Source organism: Stegodyphus dumicola, chromosome 6, assembly GCF_044657685.1.
Source record: "Stegodyphus dumicola isolate Sdum_Otavi_A_Nest chromosome 6, ASM4465768v1".
Classification (NCBI taxonomy): domain Eukaryota; kingdom Metazoa; phylum Arthropoda; class Arachnida; order Araneae; family Eresidae; genus Stegodyphus; species Stegodyphus dumicola.
In genome coordinates, this window is record NC_140773.1 from 171,391,201 (window position 1) to 171,413,192 (window position 21,992).

General features: G+C 34.3%; 1 protein-coding gene across 1 annotated transcript in view; it reads right to left on the reverse strand.

Annotated features, from left to right (window-relative positions):
* The window catches only part of LOC118192701 (uncharacterized), a 120,905-nt gene that overhangs the window by 87,432 nt on the left and 11,481 nt on the right, over nt 1–21,992 (reverse strand). The window contains exons 3-4 of the mRNA XM_085819157.1: nt 14,759–15,022; nt 6,779–6,872 (exon numbers count right to left, since the gene is read on the reverse strand). Of these exons, the coding sequence (XP_085675283.1) occupies nt 6,779–6,872; nt 14,759–15,022 (358 nt within the window). The remainder of the gene's footprint in view (nt 1–6,778; nt 6,873–14,758; nt 15,023–21,992) is intronic.

Here is a 21,992-nt window from a genome sequence, read left to right on the forward strand (position 1 = left end):
TTTGTTTCTCTAACCATTCCGAAATCTTTTTATCAATTTCACGCTGCTCTGCGGGGGGAAGGGAACATCGCAGCGAGCAATGAACTGGAAGTTGACCTGTCAGCATTATCCTTATCTTCAGGGCAGATGTTTTTTATTTTATTTGGCTTATAATTCCTTACCATACCTTCCTACCTCTAAAGATAAAAATTCAGAAGACTTCTCCCCCAAATTCAGAAGATTTCTCCAAAATTCAGAAGAACACGAAGAATTAATATCATGCTTTGATATTAAAAAAATAACAATTTATACAAATAGAAAAAAGAAAATTGTACTTACATTAGTAAATCTCAATTAAGTAGTAACTAAAAAATTTATTAGGAAACATAAAACAAGAACTTAATGTTACACAAAAAAATTATTGCAATGAATTTAGAGTGCATTTTTTGGCTTTAGCCAAAAATTCTTTGGAAAATTTCCTGTCATAACAATTAGTTTCCTCATAACATTTAGCAATTAAAATGTTTTCTAGAGTTTTTGGTGAAATTGAAGAACGAAACATAATTTTGTTTTTCTTCACAACACTGAAGACTCTCTTGCACTCAGCATTACTGTGTGGAATTACGAGAATAGCACATAAAACTCTTGCTAGTCTATCATATTTTGGTGTTCCATCAGCTCTTTTTATTCTTTTTAAGGTACCAACGAGGACATCAAGTCTATCTTCTCCAGAACTGGCAAAGTCTTCAAACTGTGCAGCAGAAAATTGGTTCTGTAGTTCATCTAAAGCAGTGGTTCTTAGGGGGCGCGGGAATGTATTTTTGGGGGTGCGGAAGAAGCCCCTACCTAGCCATAAAAATTATTAAATATCATTTATTAAATTTCTTATTATAAAATATTTGAAATCTGCAATAGTGTCCCCAATATTTAAGCTCATAAAAATTGGTAGCACCTAGCTCACTTATCGGCAAAAGACACAGGAAAGAGCCGGTGCCGATGAATGTATACACTACGCTACGAAAAGGCACGAAACGCTACAAACGAACGTGAACAGGCAGCTAGTTGACGGAGAAAAGAAAAAAAAAAAAAAACTTTGTGGGAATACAAGCGGAGAACGTTATCCCAGCTTGCGCATGCGTTGAGTTCAATATGTGCTACTCCAATGGAATCTACGGATTCAAAGATACTGAAAAAGATGGAACGCAACGACCGCAATGCATCTTGTGTTCCAAAATATTTTCAAACAGCAATCTCAAACCATCAAAGTTATTAGAGCATTTCAACATAATCTACATGGTGGCGAAAAAGCGCATAGCATGAACAGCTTTGAAGTCAAAGAAGGCTCGGTTTGATACCAGTGGAACTATCCTAAAATTGTGCGGACCAGCAATTCAAAAACCTTTATTAGAGGCGCCATATTAAGTGGCATATTTATGTGCAAAAAAAACAAAACCTCACACGATCGCTGAAGAGTTGATTAAACCTTCTGCTTTAATTATTGCTAAAACTGTTTTAGATTCGGAAGCACATAAAAAAATCAAACAGATTCCATTATCGAATGATATTATACGATCGCGAATACAAGATCTCAGTGAAGATATTTTAATGCAAGTAATTGAAGACATAAAAATCAGTCCACTAAAAATAAGCATGCAACTGGATGAGTCAACTGATGTTGATAATTGTAGCCAACTTTTGGTATTTGTCAGGTACATGAAGGAAAAAGAAGTAATAGAAGAATTTCTATTCTGTGAGCCACTGGAGGTGAATACGAGAGGAATTGATGTTTTCAATCGCATCAAAGACTCTTTTACTAAATATCAATTACCAATGAATGTGATTGGCTCAATATGCACTGATGGAGCCCGAGCGATGTTAGGCAAAAATTCAGGATTTTTTTCACACATGAAAAGAGAATTACCGGATGTTATAATAACGCATTGCATGTTGCATCGTCATGCACTTGCGTCGAAAGCATTGCCAGAAAGTTTAAAACAACATCTAACTACAGCAGTAAATGTAGTAAAATACATCCAAGGGCGAGCGCTTAATCATCGCATTTTTCGTGCATTTTGCGAAGAAATCGGTGCTGATCATACCGTGCTCTTATATCACACCGAAATACAATGGTTATCTAAGGGTCGCATGCTTAACAGAGTTTTTAAATTGCGTGAGGAATTTATTCAATTACTGACTACTCAAAACTGTTATTTAGTAAAAGATTTTGAGAGTAATGATGCAATGCTGAGGCTGGCCTACTTAACAGACATATTTAGCCATTTAAATAAATTGAATCTATCAATGCAAGGATTTGGTATAAATATAATAATATCTAATGAAAACTTATCTTCATTTATCGCAAAATTAGAAATTTGGATACGTCGAGTAGAAAAGGGGAATTTTGCAAACTTTCCCGTGCTTGATTCTGTTATTACGAAAAATGAAAAGAATATAATAAGAATATAATGAAAAGAATATAATAATACCCGACATTGTAATACATTTGAGACGATTGAGCGAATCATTCAATGGATATTTTTCTACCGGAAATATTACCAAAACTCAGAGATGGATAGTGGATCCATTTCTATTTGACTTAAATTTGATGGATGATAGTGATCTGAAAAAAGATTAACTTACTGAAATGCGAGCAAGTGGACATGTTCAAATGGAATTCGAACAATTAGAATTGCAACAATTCTGGTGTTCACAGTTACAACGTTAACCAGAGTTGGCGAACGGAGCACTGCAGTTACTCTTACCCTTTGCTACCACCTACTTGTGCGAAATGGGATTTTCATCGCTTTAACATATAAAAACTAAAGCGAGAAATCGCTTAAATGGAAGTGATGACTTACGCGTATGTCTTTCATAAAAGGAACCTCGCTTCGCCAGTATAATAATGAACAAACAACAACAGACTAGTCATTAATAAAAATAATATTGTTTTGTATTTATATAAAATGTACAATGTTTTTCAATAAACAATAAGTTTCGCAAAAAATGTATTTTTCTAGACTGAAAAAATTAAAACACATTTTTCAATGGGGGGGGGGTGGAGATATATTTTCAGATTCAATGGGGTGCGACTCGCTAGAAAGGTTAAGAAACATTGATCTAAAGCATCATTATGGCATTCAATTTCTTTAATTGTTAACAAAAATGGAAATTTATCAATAAAAAAAGGAATCTTTTCAAAAGATGAATTTTCAATTTGTTTCAAATTTGCCACTTCAGCATTTAAAAGAACTTCATTTTGCAAAGGAAATTTCCTTACAATGTAATCACAGGCTGAGGAAAAGTACTTTCTAACACATTGAAAAAATTCTTTTTTCTCATGATCTTTCAAAGAATTTACAAGTTCCCTGGTTTGATTTCCAATTATAATATCATTATCATCCTTTTGATTTGCCAAACTATTATAGGCAACATGAATCAACAAACTGTTTTTCACAATGGACGGTTTTACAAACTTAGTATAAAATTCTTTCAAAAGATCATTAAGAATTTGGATAAGCAGGGGAGATTTTGGCGAAGCTGATTGTAGAAGGGTATTTACACTTTCAAAAATCTTAATGGTACTTAACACAAAACTACAATATGCTTTGTTCAAATCCGAAGAAAGAAGATAAAAAATCCTTTCCTCCCGGCTAATAGAAGTCTGTTTCTTCTTCCCTTCAACTTCTTTAACAAAGCTGACCTTTGAGGAGTCTTCTAAGCATTTTCTTTTTAAAGGGTTTGATTCTGTGTGTTGGCTTTTCCCTTTTAAAGCATTTTGATTAGAAGCAAAGTTGGTTTTCGGAATCTTATATGCCGACAAATTTGACGGGATCTGTGGTTTCGTTTCGGTCTCTTTGTGGAAATATTTTAGTAATGCATCCCCACTGTTCAATAAACCTTCCTAGCGCTCTGCCTAAGGATAACCATCTCGTGCATACATGTTTCAGAATTTTTCTCGTTTCACCAAAGCACAGTTTTTGGAAATTCTTTAGGTTTTCTTTCCTTTTTACACTTTTTTCCAGATAGAAAAACACATCAATCAGAAGCTGGTCAATATTTAATGGTACAGCAGCTGCAGCTTTTTCTGCTGCCAAATTAATTAAGTGGCATGAAAATCCAATAACAATTAATTCATTTTGTTCTTTTTTGAGGAAAGAGGCTACACTCTTTTTGTCACCCACCATGACATGAGCATTATCTGCACCGAATGAAATGCAGTTTGATATTGGGATGTTAAGTTGTTTCAACTCATTAATTACCAAGGAGGCAATATTTTCTCCCGTAGCGTATCCATTTAACAATGGAAGACGCAAAAGATGAGTTTTCATTTCATTAGAAACATCACAAAAATACGTGACAACGATGGGGTAAAGAGCTTCCAATCACTGTCGTTGCTGCCATCGATTGACACCGGAAATGCTGAATTCTGGAGTGCAGCTATCGTTTTACTTTGTGCATCGCAAGCAATTTCGTTCACAATAGAAGATGTTTTCGTGCGAGCACAAGCATATTTTTGAGCAATCTTGGAGTCGGGAAACATCCGTCTGAAAAGTTGACCGGAGTGATCGGCAGCGCTTAGCGGCACGTTGTGTTCGATGAGGAATGCAGTAAACAAACACTCTGCTAAATGACATCGGCATCCGAATTCGTAGCCGAATTTGAAAAAAAATTATCCACTTTCTTTGACGTTGTCAAAGCCGAAGCATTAACTTCATGCTTTTTAGACTTAACGTGCTTCACAATGTCGCTTCTTCCACCATGACTTATTATGAAGTCACACACGCACACGTTGCAAAATGCATTGTTATTTCCTTTGAAGGATTCTTTAATTGTTGGAAATTCGGCTTTGTAGGCAGGCCGAAAATATTGAGAATACGGTTTTTTTTAAACTCATTTCGTAACAACGACGTATTAAGAAAACTCGTAGCATGTGCAAAAAAAAAAAAAAAAAAGAATGTGACAATCCACACTCGCTGAGTAATTCCCTTGCTGCTGAAGCGAATGCAAAAAAAATAATCTGGCGCCCACAAAGAAAAGAGTGGGAGAAACAAGTTCAGCGCATTGGATTGGCTGGTTAAGCGGCGAGTTGGGAGAAACCGCAGGTTACTAGATTCGAAGTAGTTGGTAGTTGGCGGTAAAACACGATGCAATTGGCAAAAATCGCTGAATTGGGGAAAAATTCTAAATTTCGACAAAAATCACTAAAAACATTTGTAAAAGGAAAAAAATCATAAAAAATGGATTACGATCGTAAAATCGTAAAGACAAACGCATTTTCGTAAAAATTACGAAAAATTCGTAAAAGTTGGCAGGTATGTATTACTTAATGTAGTATTTCATCTCGATGTACTCCGTCTTTGATATGATTTAAATGAAATTCCTCGTCATTATAATTCGCTTCCGATAGTGAAGAAAGTGACACAGAAGTTATTGAAAGCGAAAAAATTTCGATTGACAAATTAGTCAGTATTCTCGACACAGCAATTATAGGACTTGAACAGCGGAACTTTGTAACTAAACAAGAAATTATGTCTGTTTAATAGAATTAAAGAGAAAGTATTATCACATGAAATGAAGCAACTTAAACAATTTACATTGAACGAAATGTTTAATAAAGTAAACAAATAAATAGTAAGCTTTTTCTTTTTGTAAATTTTGATACCCTTTAGATCATAATTGTTCTTTATTTCATAAATTACGGTTTCATATTTTTAACTTTATAATTTCTGCATGCCATCTTACCAGATTTAAACTGATGATCTATAATGCGGAAAAATCGATAATCTGGAATCGCCGAAGTCCCGACGAGTCCGGATTAATGACTTTTGACTGTATACGTGAACGTAAATATATTTTCAACATTTCTTACCTTTAATTTATTTTTGAGTTATTATGAAGTCATTAAAAATATGTTTCATTTCATGCATTTTTCTTAACAGATATGTCATATATCAGGACTTAGGTTAAGATTTTGCATCTATACAGCCCACGACGCGCAATTTAACTATACAGTCACGCATCTATACAGTCACACGCAATTTAATCTATTGCGGCGCTTACGCTGACGCGACGTTTCTGTGTAATTTTAATTTTTTTCCCGCCATTTTTCTCGAGTGCGCCGTTTACACTGATGCGGCCTTTCTTCCGGAAATTACAGTATGTACTATGAACCGTAGCCACCAAATCCCAATAAATTCAGACAAAAAATGTTTGTTCCCAAATGGCAGTTTTAAAAACAGAAATCAAAGCAAAGTGCACAGAACTAACCTATCTCTGAGATGTCGCCTTCCCTCATGGCAATGCTTGACCTCATATTTTGATGCATGTCAAACAAAAAATCGAGTGAGATGTTTTGTGTCACCTCCCATATTCATTAGACCTTGCTTTCTCGGATTTCATCTCTTGAGATCATTTCAAAATTCTCTAAATACCCTAGAGTTTGCTTCTTTTTCAAATAGCATGTTAGTAACTTCTTCTGAATAAACCAAATGACATTTTTAAAAAAGGAATTTTCCAGTTGAGGAATTTCCTGAGAAAAAAAAGGAAATTTCAAAAACAAAACAGAAAAAAGCAAAAAAGGAAATTTCCTGAGAGATGAATAGAATAAAATGATGTTTATATGGTTTAATGGAAGTTTATGTTTTTGTACTACTTCATTTGTATTTATCATAAAAAACTATAGAACTTTTCTTATAACGCTTGAAAATTCCTGGCAATATCCATCAAGAATTGTATTTCGTGGATATAACATGGAAGAGTTAACATGAAAATTCTAAAAGGAGGATTAAAATTTTATTACCTTTCTCTTTTTCATCTAGCTTGTCTATAAGATCCACAACTTGCTGTGATGCACCATTGCAAGCTTCATCTTCAACCAGTTCGGAATTAAGAACCTAAAGAAGAATTTTTAAAGTTAGATGCAAAATACAGAACTTTATGAAATATGAATTTATTAAAATTCATAAAAATTAAAGGTTTATTAACAATATTTTAATCAAAAAATTATTTATACTAAGCACAATATGATGTTTAAAGTGTATATGAGCACAGTAGAATCCTCTAAAAAGATAATTAGTATGAAATTTTATTGCTTGTTTTTTCCACAGAAACAGTCTCAGTAAAAGACTGCCTTAATTAGTTTAAATTATTCAGTAAATGCTTATGACAAACATAAAAACATGATTTTCGAGTTCGCTTCGTACACCCAGAGCCACGTAAAAATCAAAATATCAATCATACTCAAATGATGTTTTTTAAACCAGGTACTCTTTCTGATCGAACGCTTTACATAGTGACTATCTGAGCCTTTCTTCCTACAAACCCATTCAAATCCAACTAAACGTTTTTAACACACACCACAAAAATGCTTACAAAACATCCCACAATTCAAAATTTCCCAGAATCATGCACCCGATTACATCACAATAGAGTTTCCATAACATTCAAATACTCAGGCTACCATAAATGAAACAACAACTTGGTGATAAATCAAACAACTTCGCCATAATACAAGGGGTACCTTAAAGTCTACTCTACCCGTATTCTTTTCCTAATTCTTCTGTAATTTTTATGCTATTCTCCCAAAATACACACCAATCTGTTTTCACTTCAAAACATTAGAGAACTGTGAAAACTCGGCTTCATGCAAACCTCGGCAACAGGAGCTATCTAGGAAACGCATTTCCTTGCCGTTCCCTTTAGAAAAATTTTAGGACTATTCTGTATTCCAGCAAAAATTTTACCACAGTTTCTTTTGTCACTGAAAAATTGAAAAAGCTCATATTTTAAACCGAAAGCAAAAAATATTATTTGGTTACAAAAACCATTGGAACTTGGAAGATAACAAAAAAAGAATGTATTTTGGAAATGGCAACATTGCTTGACTGAAATAATGCTATGACCATTGTTACTAGAAGAATGGTTATACACATGGTTGCCAGATTTTGGAACATACTGAAAATTAGGTAACATCTATTAAGGTGTATTTTGTGCTAATGCATAAGTACCAAATTAAGTCCTATAAAAAGAGGTTAGGAATTTTTTACTACTTTTAATCGAGTTTCAGTAAAAAAGAAAAAACAGCATTAAAGAATGAGCTCTATTTCTCCTGGTAATAAATAAATTAATGAAATGAACATGAACAATGAATTACATTTTCTGAACTAAATATGATACTAAAAAATTATACTACTTATGCAGTAGCTCATGTAATTATTGATAAAATTAAGATTAGAAATATCTAACACATTTGTTGCAATTTTGCTCAATGAAAAAACTAATAAGATACATACATAATTACCATACAGACTTATTTTTCAAGGCATAATATCCATATTTTTAAGGATTAAATTAACGCCCAGAAGGAACTCTCAGAACCAATGCAAATATCAAGTAATTAGACCTGTGAATTTTACTTTTAAAAAAATGCTTGACTTGAAGAATGAAAGTTTCAAGTCTATAATAAGCAATATAAAATGATTGTTTGGAAGAACATAATAAAAATTCTTCAGATGTTGCTGAAAACATATGCAATGATAGCTTAGAATAACAGGATATACAGATCAAGCCATTTAAGAAGTAATATTGCTATAAGTGGATGATACCTAAAAACTGTTTTAGTCCAGAAACTGAATAATCCATCACCAACATAAAAGTAATTATAAGGGGCTAGATACTCATGACAATTTAACTAGTTCTTCGATCTAAAGAAATTAATGAAAGAAAAGAATCTAAAGGATGAAGAGATGAAGTTACTATTATTTAATAAAAAATATAATTAAAAAAATAGTGTATATATTCAAAATTTTATACAGTCAAAAGTCGTTAACTCGGACACCCATAATCCAGAATGATCTATAATCCGGACCTCAAAGCTACAAACTTTCTGCGCATGCGTCGCGTTGACGGCTGCGAATATGCATGTGCGCGTGCGCAAAATACGTTTACCAATGCGCGTTTAATGTATAACGGATGGTATAAATTAAGCTTAAATTATCTAATTCAGTTAATGTTGCAGATTGCGTTGTTCCTTAATCTTCGAATTGCATTCGGCTTATTATTTTTTGCAGACTGTTAGAGCAATTTTATAAAAGTAAGCTTGAACTTTCAAATAGAATTTCTGATATATATTTACTAATATGTAAAGGATCTACAAAGCGAAAGTATGTTTCGAAGTCCATTAAACAAAAAAAGGAATTGCTGCAAAAAATGGATAAAGGCATATCCTTTGTTTACCTAAACTTTATCTTTAACGCCGCGGCGCGCAATGAATTGGAAGTTGATCTGTCAGCATTATCCTTATCTTCAGGACAGATGTTTTTATTTTATTTGGCTTATTACTCCGTCTTTGATACGATTTAAATCAAATTCCTCATCATTATAATTTGCTTCCAATAGCAAAGAAAGTGACAGAGGTTATTGAAAAAGAAAAAATTTCGATTGACAAATTAGTCGGTATTCTTGACACAGCAATTATAGGACTTGAACAGTGGAACTTTGTAACTGAAGAAGAAATTATGTCTGTTTATAGAATTAAAGATAATGTATTATCACATAAAAAACGAAGCAACATTGAAAGAAATGTTTAATAAAGTAAACAAATAAATATAAAGCTTTTTTTTTTTTTTTTTTTTTTGTAAATTTTGATACCCTTTAGACCATAATTGTTCTTTATTTCATAAATTACGGTTTCATATTTTTAACTTTATAATTTCTGCATGCCATCTTACCAGATTTAAACTGATGATCTATAATGCGGAAAAATCGATAATCCGGAATCGCCAAAGTCCCGATGAGTCCGGATTAACGACTTTTGACTGTAATACTACCCAGTTTTTCTTTGCAATTACTGGCCACAATGCTACTGTGGAAAGACTATTCTCTTATTAAAGGGCAGTAGTCTAAGAAAAGGAATCCTTTTGAAATGGAGTACGTGAAAGAATAACTATGGTGAATTTTTTCATTTTACTTAGCATCATTTACTATTTATTATTTTACTTTACATCTTTTACATGTGTATTTGCAAAAATTGCTTGGTATTTTAAAATTAATCAGATCAGCACAAAACTATTCATGCAGTGCTTAAATGAAGTTACCCTTTATTACAACATGAATAACTGAAATTTGATTAAATAATAAAGTTCATTGTGGTATTTTTATGAATTTATACATGCACAGTCCAATTACATACTTTACAATAGGTATCAAAATATACATCTTAAACATTTCTATTGCTTGAAAGTTATGATTTTTATTGTCTTTATATTTGTAAGACATTGTTTAAAGTTTGGAGGGTTTGGACGTATAGGCCATTTTCTTGTTCCAAAATGATACTGGTACTCTCTTTATACTTCAGAATATGTTAACACTAGGCACACATAGTCCAAATCTCTATTCTAATGGTATACATAAGTACTGAAATCAGCTGCCAAGAATAGTATCTGCATTTTTTCAATATAAGTGAAGTGAAATGCACAAGAACTACTTTTTACATAAATCAGATAATTCAAACTGCAGAAGAACAATTGTGCTTAAGCAATTTAAAACTAGGCAAAAAAAGTTTGGCATAGATTTTTAAACAAAGCACACATAGTCCAATTATCTATTCTTACTTGATTAGAATGTTACTTGATTAGAGAGTGATCCCCCGTATCAATTCAATGTTGCATCAGTTTTGTTCAGCCAACATCTTGGTGATGATATTGGGCCACAAAATTGACGATATGTCATACATGGAGTGAGAATATTCTAGAATGCAATTTTAGCGGTTTCCTCACGAATATTCTCGAAGGTAGGTTAAAACTATATATACCCTGCTTGTACAAGGAAAAGATAGTGCACTAAGTTCAGAGATTAGCTTGAGAGCATTCGACCGAGTCAGGAGTTGTACTTTAGTGGTTTGCTGTGAAACTGTCTTCACCATTAAAGGCTGAAGGCTTGTGCGGCTGATTGTTTCAGCATATTTGATCATTGGGGTGAATTTCCACTTGGCAGAGAGAAAACTACGTTCACTACCAAGGGCTCTGGCAGTTTAAAGTTATGCCATTTGAATACTGTAATGCCACTGCAACATTTGAATGCCTGATGGAGACAGTGCTTCGTGATTTATTTTACAAATCCTGTCTGGTCTACCTAGATGACATTATTATAGTGGGCCACAGTTTCAGGCAACACCTAGAAAATATCAGGAAGGTGTTGAAGAAATTGAAAGACACCAACCTCAGGCTGAGTCCTTCGAAATGCAAGTTATTCTGCAGTGAAGTCACCTATCTGGGATACATCATCTCCGCTAAAGGTGCCCGTCAGATCCAGAGAAAATGCTAGCAGTTAAGGACTGGGAACGTCTTCTAGATACTCATCAACTGTAGAGCTTCCAGGAACTATGCGCTTATTACAGAACATTCATGAAAGGGTTCTCAAGCATCACAAAGTCCTTGCATACATTAAGAGAGAGTAAACAAAAGTTCATGTGGACTGAGTAGTGTGAAAAATCCTTTAATCAGTTGAAGACAGCATAAACATCTTTACCTGTGCTCGCATATCTCCAGACTGACAAGCACTTCATATCAGACACAGATGCAAGCAATGGAAGTGTGAGAGCTGTCCTTTCCCAAATGATTGATGATCAAGAGTGAATAACAGCCTAATGGAGTAAGTGCTTGTCCAAACCAGAAAGGAATTATTGCATCACCCATAAATAATTGCTTGCTATCATAAAAGCCATACAACATTTCTATCATTATCTCTATGGCAGAAATTCTTATTGTGGACTAATCATGCTACCTTAACATTGCTATTGAATTTCAAAAATACTGAAGGACAAATAGCCAGATGGATTCAAAGACTCCAAGAATATGACTTTGAGATAAAATATCATAAAGGCTCCTCCCAAGGAAATGCAGAAGCTTTATCCAGGAAGCCTTGTCCTGCACATTGTTCAAGAGCTGAGGATAAGTACAAGTTGGTGAATCCCAGCATCCAGCAAATAACATCTCCAATACCAGCCCATCCAGATCGAGTGATGAAAAAGAGAAGATCAACCGCTAAATCCTGTCATTTCGCCAATAATAGAGCTAAAGAAATCATTTAGTAAAATACCCAAGTGGCAGGACATTTCCATCTTCAGTCCTACAACTGAAAGGTATTGGGCTCTCTGAAAATCACTCCACTTCCAAAAAAGAGGCTTATATTGACTATGGGAAAGCAACGATGGAAGAAATAAGAGATGACAGTTGCTGCTTCCTCGAAATCGAATACCCGATGAAGGAAATACAAAACATCCCATAGAAGGGCATTTTGGCTATATGAAGACACTAAACAACGTTTTAGAGCACTTCGTCAGAAGATTAGTGAGAATCGATGTTGAGAAGTGGTGCCAATCTTGCAAAGCCAAGAAAGGACCGAAGGGATGTAGCTGGGGAAGGCTGCAGCAACACAATGTATGAGCTCCTTTCAAGCAGATTACCCGTCATACTTAGACATTTGCCATGGACCAGTAATATATAAAAGATATAAATAACAACAATAAGATATAAGATATAAATCTTATACATAGCTATATATAAAATATAAATCTTATATATAAGATACAAATCTTATATATAGCCTAAGCTGAACTTTCGAGAAATGAAAAACGCAATTTGAATTTCATCAATCGGCCCAGTAGAACAAGAGATATAGAACTGCCTTTCCCCCCCCCCATAACCTACATCCCTTGCCTGAGGAACACGTGCAAAACCTCCAGGCCTGTTTGGAAACAGTACACAGTTTTGCCCGGGAACAGATCAACATCTCAACAGACAAGATGAAGAAGAGATACGACGCAAGAGCCACCGAACATCAATTGCAGGAAAACGACAATGTTGACAATGCGTGTCAATTCAAGGAATCCTGTGGAATCCAAGGGTATTTCTCCCAAACTGCAGTCTGCGACTGCAGTTTGGGAGGTCCTCAACAGACTGAACAACATCGTGGTTCGAATCCGTAAGTCCTCCAATTCCAAACTTAAGTTCATCCTTTGTGACAGATCAGCCAAATACTATGGGTATCACTAAGAATATTAATTATGGGTATCCCTAATTATGGGTATCCGTAATAATTATGGGTATCCCTAAGAATGAGAAACTATGGCCATAGTACATAGTTTCTCATTCTTAGGGATACCCATAATTGTTAGAGCTTAATTTTCCTATATAAACTTGTTCTCACTATAATATACTTGTATATACTACAACTACTTGTATATGTATGTAGTTTACTTGTAAAAATAGTGTAAACATTTGTTTACTTGTAAAAATAGTGTAAAAATTTTTTACTTTATTTGTTGTTTTGTTACCTTTTTATTATTTTGTCTGTTCGTGCTGAATTTGGCTTCGTATTGCCCGGAACAAGCAATCCTTTGGAGGGAGCAGTATTGTGAAATGCCTGCGACTGCACAGCGAGTTAGCTTCCCCGCAAAAGAGACTAAAAATGATGCTCCTCCAGTGGAGTGGTGAAAGATGTTTGCCAGCTGAGCAGCATGAGTCAATGGCAGACTTAGGGTTGCCAGATTTGATGTGAAATCGAGCAAACAAAATTAGCAATATGTCATAGATGGAGCGAGTATTTTCTTGGGAATATTCTTGGAGGTAGGTTAAAGCTACATATATCCTGTCTGTAATGGGAGAAAGTAAGGTTTTGATTTCAGAGATTAGCTTAAGAGTGATCGATCGAGTTGGAAGCTATACTTTAATGCTTTGCCATGAAGCTGTCTTCAACATTATAGCCTGAAGGTTGTGTTGCTGATTGTATCAACGTGTTTGTCATAGTTTTTCAACAGTTGTTAATGTGTCTTTGAAATTGTCCTATGTAATAGTACTTAATGGCAAATAAATTATGTTTTGATTCTTCATCAATTACTTCAAATCCACGAACCTGTAGAACGCAACAGTATTTTCTCAGTATTCATTTAAATAAATATATAGCTGAATATTTGACTAAAGTGAATTATTTACAATTTAAAAGTTACTCAGTACATAATCATTTACACATTACTGTTTTACTAACAGATTAATAATTTGGCATGTGCAAACATTTGATGTTATACTTAAACAGGTTCAAAATGTTTAACTTTATTTATTAAATATCATATACACATACTGTTATTTATCTAAATGATCTGAGAAGAATTTGATTAAGTTCATAAATTCATTATGGTCAAGAGGAAGAAAGTATCTGTAATTGTTTCAAGGTCTTGGGCATCTTATCAGCAGACAATAAAATGCTATCCAGATTTATCTAAAATCTGATGAAGAACACTCCAGGGAATGAATCTAATGGTTTCCTTAACTCTGTTTACTAACCTCGACCTCTCAAGCAAATTTTGGGTTTGACAGTAATTTAAGGTACATCCATGCTTTCTCTGAATTTAAACCTAAGCCCAACACTGCAGAAGTTAGCACTGCTAACTACCATACTAATTAAGATGGCACATAAATAAAATTGAAACTTGTAATTATGTTATAAGCTATCTCTAGAAAGAAAATGTTGAGAGAAAGGAGACAAAATATCTACTCCCAAGCATATCCTTTATTTGGAGGCAGAAGTACACTTATTTCATAAAACGAAGAAGGAAACCTCTTTCTCTGTTTTTTTTTTTTTAATTTCTAAGAACTGATACAAATCAAAGCTCCATCTGATAAAAATATTAACACATTTTGTTAACATAGTAAACAAATTACATTATTACACAAACGTAAAATTTCATTTAACAGAATTATTGAAATAAAGGAAAAAATCTTACTTGCTCCCAGTACTTCCTCTGAATTTTTCTATTCTCTTCCTGTAACCTAAAAATCTCACTACGGTAATTTTGGATAAGAGTTTCTTGCACCTGAACTTGCTGTTGACTTTCATCTACTGAAGCACTGCTATCTGAGCAATTTTCAGGAATTGATGCCAAATGCGAATCTGAATGAGATAGATGTTGCTGATCTCGTCGCAACAAGGATACAGGATGAAATGCAACATTTTCCACTAACTGTATTCTAAGTCTGGCATACTCTACCTGTAAAAGGAAAATATTTTCTTACAAGATGATAAAAAAAAAAAAAAAAAAAAAATTGCATTAATGACAGATATGCCAATCTACTCAAAGATGTTTTTCAAGAAATCAAATGACAAAAATAATTATTAAACAGTAATAATAATAAACTGTAAATACTATCAATTATATCAATTATGAGCTTTATATACAATTAGCACAAAAATATTCCTGGATGAAATATATTTTAATGATTTGACACATTTTTTTTATACAAAATAATAGGTTGATCTGTTTTCATATAATTGTTAACATTAACAGATTTTAGTTTATTTAAGAAAGAAGTGTTATAATTTTGCTCATAGTTATTGACACGTAGGCCTGTTGGTACTTTTCCGTTTCCCAGACGCATCTCGCCAAGCAGACTTTGTTGGCAACAGCATACAGTATACATATAAAAAATGTTAACAAATGTTAGTTCTACGAATTTTTTATTTTGAAGGCATAAACATTTTAATATGGTTTAAAATTTTGTAAAAAGCCAATAAATAAAAACAATAAATTTGTAAAAAGACATTAATTTAAGAATTTACTATGCTTTCATGGTTCAACATCCTGATTTGCCGGTTTGTATCATGTGACCCCAAGTGATCTTATATCACGTAAACTACGCTACAAAAATCTAATTCTCTCAGTAATTATCTACATTAATTTCAAGTTAAATCTTAAATTAAATTTTATTGAATACATGTTTAAATGCAAGAATTATTTCAATTTGTATGAATAGCTTACTCAGAAATTATGTAAAACGCTGTGCTTTACTTCGCTATTCTCATTAAATTTGATGAATTTAACCCTTGATTTTGCCTTTTCTATATTTTTGCCTTCGGGTGAGTGGTGTGATTGCATCCAAATTAATTACCGTGAATGGTCTTAGGGCATAAAATTTAACTATCTTGCAAAAATTGCCAGTATTGAAAGAAACAATCAATCTGATAAGAAATGGTTGCAATTTGTTTTGAAAATGAAGAGTAAAAGGTTACCAGCGAAGATATTCCATTTGGCATCAGTTGTACCATTATTGGCGACTTTATCGTTTGGACCGGCAAAATGGAAAAGTACCGGCCTGTTTTTGCTAATATTTTTAAAAAGCTAATAAAAATTAAAGCAAATTAAAAATAACCAGTGTGTGAGTGTATTTTTTTTTTTTTCTTTTTTTTCAAGATTCCTGCAACACTAGTCCTTCAAGCCTATCATTACTGGTATATTGTCTATACAAAGTATTAAACAGTTATTAAAAGGAACTTAATTTTCCAGCAATTTTAATAATTAGCTGAACGATATCAAACCCTGCATCCAAATGCAAGATGCGAAAGGCCAAAACATCCAAATAACATATCCTTAATTATTTAAACAAAGTTTTACTTGTCATTAATAAATTTTGCTAAGTTATTGTAAGGGATCTTTCTTACACATTGACCACATTGAATCATCATGTGCAATAACAACTACAATCCTTTTTGTTCTTGCGCATGAATATTTCTTAGCAATTTTGTTATCACGAATCGTTTTTCCAAATACAGCACAGCATGATCAGAAGCTCTCAGTGTCAGATTAGGCTCAAGCGAAATGCCAGAAAATAAGCATGCCACATTTTTAATTTCTTGATTCTTCATTGCTAAAAAAAGGTGGTTTTTTTTCCAATACAATTTACCTTGTCTTTGTGCTTTTAGATATCCACATGTTTTTTAGTACATCACAACCCTTCCACCAAGTGAAATCAAAACACTGCAAACATTAATTTGTTTTTATAAAATAACACATGAAAATTCATCTATATATATTTTTCAAAAAATACATGAGTATTTTACTTTTCTATAGACATCAGTAAACAAAAATATTATTAATAATTAATCATCTCAATTAAGAATGTGAACCTCATACCATTTACCGACTCTTCAGCTAACATGCAGTTTAAGTCTGAGAACATTAATTTAGAATATTGTTACGTTATTTTCTTACTTCACGTTCATACGGGGTTCGTAGATTTTGGGTGAATAACGACGACACTTGATGAAGCATCGAACAGTATTAATCAGATAGCTCCAAAATCACATTTACAGTCATCGAACTGTTATAAACATGCTGACACGTTCAGCGACACAGCCTTCACACTGTCGGGCAATAACGGTGGAGACAGCTTCACTGCAAAGCAGCCGAGTACAGCTTCCAACTCTGTTTGGTCGTTCTCGGAACTCCATGTACTCTCGAGACTCTAAACGCGATGCACTCAACGATACACAAGAGTATAGCTCTCGACTCAGCACAGTCCAAGACAAAACTCGATGCACTAATTAGCGACGCACTAAAAGACTCTCTCGATGCATTCGAAGACCAACTTGGCGCTAGACTTCGAGACACTCGCTCAATGACTGACTATCAGCTCGCTAGACGAGGCACACACACTAACTGACTGCGGACCAGCAGGGTTTATATAGCTTTCGGGTTGTGTTCGAGAACATTCTGGGCTAAGCCGGTAAGAATTTGTTCCAGAAGGTTCTCCATCCGTCCATGGTATATCGAAAATTTTGTCGCCAAATAGGCAACTTCTCGTCAAATGTGGAAATTCTGCCTTCCCTTGCCATTTTATGGCAACCCTAAAATTGCTTTGTGGGGAAGCCATCTTACCGTGCCTGTACCGTGTATTTATTATGAAATAAATGAAATATATTGTTATGAAATGTACAGGCACGGTAAGATGGCTTCCCCACAAAGCAATTATTTCATAATAAATGCAAATTTCATAATAATTCATTTATTTCATAATAAATGCAAATAAAATTATTCTTAAAGAAACTGATGAGAAGCAGCATATCAGTAAACAAATCAGATCCACACAGTTAGATGCTTTAATGCATTATAAAACGAAATGTTTAGAATGCATTATAAAAACAAATGTTCTGTTGAGCCAGAGTTGAAACAGCGACATATGTAATTGAGAAATCATAAGAAAAAGTAAATGATTTCGGATGCTGGAAGCCACAGTTTCTAGGGAAAATAAATAAATAAATATATTAAACTAATAAAAATCATGAGGAACTTTTAAGAGTAAGTGAAAGATGGAATGGGCTGGCAGAAGTATGGTTGAAATGGGAGTCTCTTGCTTACAACAAAAGAATTCGTAAATCTGTAGTGACATAAATGAAGAGTAATTCCAATGACAAATAATGAAACCCTAAATTAAAATTTGAAGTAATACAACACAAGATTAAAATATTTATACTTATGAAAAACTGATGTTTAAAAAAGGGGATATTTCCTGATTATTTATACCCCTGATTTCAAGTGCCCCATTTTTGGCATATTTTCAAGTATATAGGCAACAACAGCTGACAGACAATAATATTTACAGGAAATAAGTGAGGAGAAATTTCACTTTCCAGTGGGGATGGGGATAGTCAGAAAGTACCAGAAACTTTCCTGGATATTCGGGATACAAGCAGTGTCACTGATGGCAGAAATCCAAAAGTAAATCAAAGAAGGAACAATATACAAGGGATGATCAAATGAAAAGATACGAAATGATGTAAAAAAAGTAACAGTTAAATATTTGCATATTCCGCCATGGGAGAGCGAAGCGAGACATCTCGGGATGCGATTGGAGTCTCTGACTGGGATCGGAGCATGTGCGGGTGCCCACATGTGCAGAAGAGAGCAGGGGCTCTTATCAAAAGCGGCATCCAAATGAGGCGGCAGTCTGTGTGAGGACAGGATGGCATTCGCGTTGCAAAATTCGACGACTGAGGATGACTGAAGACTGAGCAGCAAGATGTTATCCGATTTCTGACAGCAGAAGGTGAGAAACTGGCAGCTATTCATCGCCGGATGGTGACAGTTTAAGGGGGAAAATGTGTCTCTGACAAGTCTGTCAGAAAATGAAGAGTTTGTTTTCATGCAGGCCGTGAGAGTGTGGGTGATGACCTGAGACCAGGACAGGCAAACATTGTCATCACGAACTATCTCATCGACAAGGTGGACGACCTAGTGAGAAATGATCGGCGTGTCACATTGCGAATGATGGCGGTGAAGGTGGATGTCAGCTATGGAACCGTGTGGACAATTGTTCATGACAGGTTGCGATATCAGAAGGTGTGTGCCACTTAGGTTCCGAAGCAGCTCACCGACCAGCAAAAGGAACTGCGCATGGGGCTAGCACTGCAACATCTGTTTCGGTATCAGGAAGACCCTGCTTTCATGGAGCGGATCATCACAGGTGATGAGACCTGGTGCCATCACTACAAGACAGAGACAAAGCAGGACAGGATGCAGTGGAAGCATGCATCGTCACCTCCCCCCTAAGTTCAAAGACGTGCCATCAAGTCCGCTACTTGTGGAATTCCTCGAGCACAGAAAAACCATTAACTCTGATGTCTGTTGACACTCCGACGCGCCTACGCAGGTCCATCAAGAACAAAAGACCAGGGCTGCTCACGGAGGGTGTGGTTCTGCTCCATGATAACGCTCGTCCTCACGTCTCCAGAGTCAAACACATGGAACTGGCCAAGTTCAAGTGGGAGACGTCGGACTATCCGTCCTACATTCCGGACATGTCGCCCTGCGATTTCTATGTGTTTGGTCCACTGAAGGTTCCCTAAAACATCCTTCATAAAGGTATCCTTCCTCAGGCTAATACCCAACATGCTTAGCCATACTCAAATAACCTAATCTAGCTTTCCTTCAGATTCTATACTCATATGTTATATCTTGTATCTGTTAAGATTTGTACAATGAAGGACAATATTCACCGAGATTCTACCAATCTGGCAGGAACATAATTAAAACATGTCTAAACCATGTGATTTGTAACAAAATCGATCATGTTTTCACCTCGAAAACCTTTATAAATATTCCAAATTTTCTTAAGGATCTTAATGATATGGCTGATCTTTACTGTAAGGTAACCCTCGGTTTCTGTCTGAAAAAATTGCCAAGTGGTATTGGTTGTTCGTGAAACAGTAACCCTAATGTTGATAATGTTGGTGTAAATAGCCTTGAGGAAAACTGAGGTTATTTTTTTTTTTTTTTTACTTTTTGTCATTTAAAAGGGGTTATTTCTGCGAATATCGCTAAATGTGTTGTGATAAATTGAGATGTTGCCTATTTTTTAATAGTAATCCTTTCATATGGACCCGGGTTTTTTCATTCTTATCATTCTTTTCAATTGCTGTGTTTTTTTGCACGTGTCCTGGTGTTTTGACATCGGTATCATCATTTGAATATGTCTGAGGTATGTAAAAGGATGAATGTTAATACGTATTTATCCGCCATAAACAAAAGAGGAGACAAAACAAGCAAAAATTTAATTGAATTGCTTATATAGAGGATGGAGGAGATGGTGGTGGGAAGCGGGAATGTATGCACATGAAAAAAAGACATGTTAAAAAATTGACGTTTCATTTATTTATTCATCTCTGCATGTTAATTTTTGTTAAAAGATTTGTTTCATGTTTTTATGTTAGGAAATATGTATTTTTGGTTATTTATTACTCTCACTTTGTATATTTTTCGTTATTTGTTTGTCTTTGTGTGTGTTAAGACAGTGGGGAATTTTTTCTGGTAAACATAATTTTAACTTTGTTTTAGGTTTCTGAGTCTGTTTAAGTGAAAATAGATTGATGTGTTGTACATGAACTAAGTTAAGGCAGTACGGAATGCCTAGTTGGTGCAATTTTCAGATTTTTTAATCTAGTTAAAATAGGTTCATATGTACATGGATGCTGAGTTTGTGTTAAGTTTTTGACTTCTTGTTTTGGTTTTACATAGTGGGCGGAAGGATCGGCACCATCTTGAAATTGGTGCTGATCCTTCCTGGTGCCGATCTTGGAGTCAAAAAAGAAACGATTCGCCAGTAAAATTTAATCAATGATATTCTTAAGGATTCTTATAATAATAATATTCTTAAGGATTCTTAAGAGTATTATTATTTAGAAATGCATTTACTGTTGCTTTTATATTTACAAAAGATATTTCCCTCTTTACTCAGGCTCACTGTTTTAAAGTCAATAAGACGAATGTCAATAAGATTCGAGTCAATAAGAGGTAAATTTAACAAAAGAGATCAAGCCCTCTTATCTCTTACCTTTGCATGTGAGCATTTTTGTGGTTTTTCTTAAGTGCAATATAGCTATGACCCTATTTACCCTAGAAAATATTCACGAAAGCATGCCTTTTTTAGCTAGCCCTCACATACTTTGCATATTCAATTAAATAAATATACAAAACCTCCTTATTCTTAAAATGGTTAATTAATTAATTTCACATTACATGAAATGAAGCTTTTTAAAAGCAGGACTCTTTCTTTAACAATTACAATGCTAATTAGTGCTGTGCTTCTTCTCAGTTACATGTGATTAAAAATCTCATCACTGCTTGTGACACTTTGTTTAAGATAAAGTCTTCTTATCCAGTGATAAGCGTGAAATAAACAAAATAGATGGCATGAAAATACCTAATCAATATTTGACATCGTTTTAATGTCGCATCTGTGAACTAAACTGTAAGATTTGAACGAGTGAAATTGTGACTAATTTTAGACTAAAATTATGATGTGAAAATTTAAAAGTGAAATTAAAATCAAAAGATAAATTTACAGTATAATTAAAAAAGAAATGTTGTCCATAAATATATTGTTATGTAATTTTCTCTTCCTTTACGTTCGTACGTTACAGGGTTCATGCTGATTTATAGTGAATGATGACAACAGCACTTGATGAAGTATCAAAACACTTTATTTTCCAGTATTTTCAGGACAGCTCCAAAATCCCATTTTACAATCATCAAAGATCGACTCATGCTGGAACAATCAGCGACACAGCCTTCAGGCAATCACAGTGAAGACAGCTTCACTGCAAAGCACCAGAGTACAGCTCCTGACTCTGTTCAATCGTTCTTGGAACTCCATGTACTCTCAAGACTCTCCATACTACAGCTCACG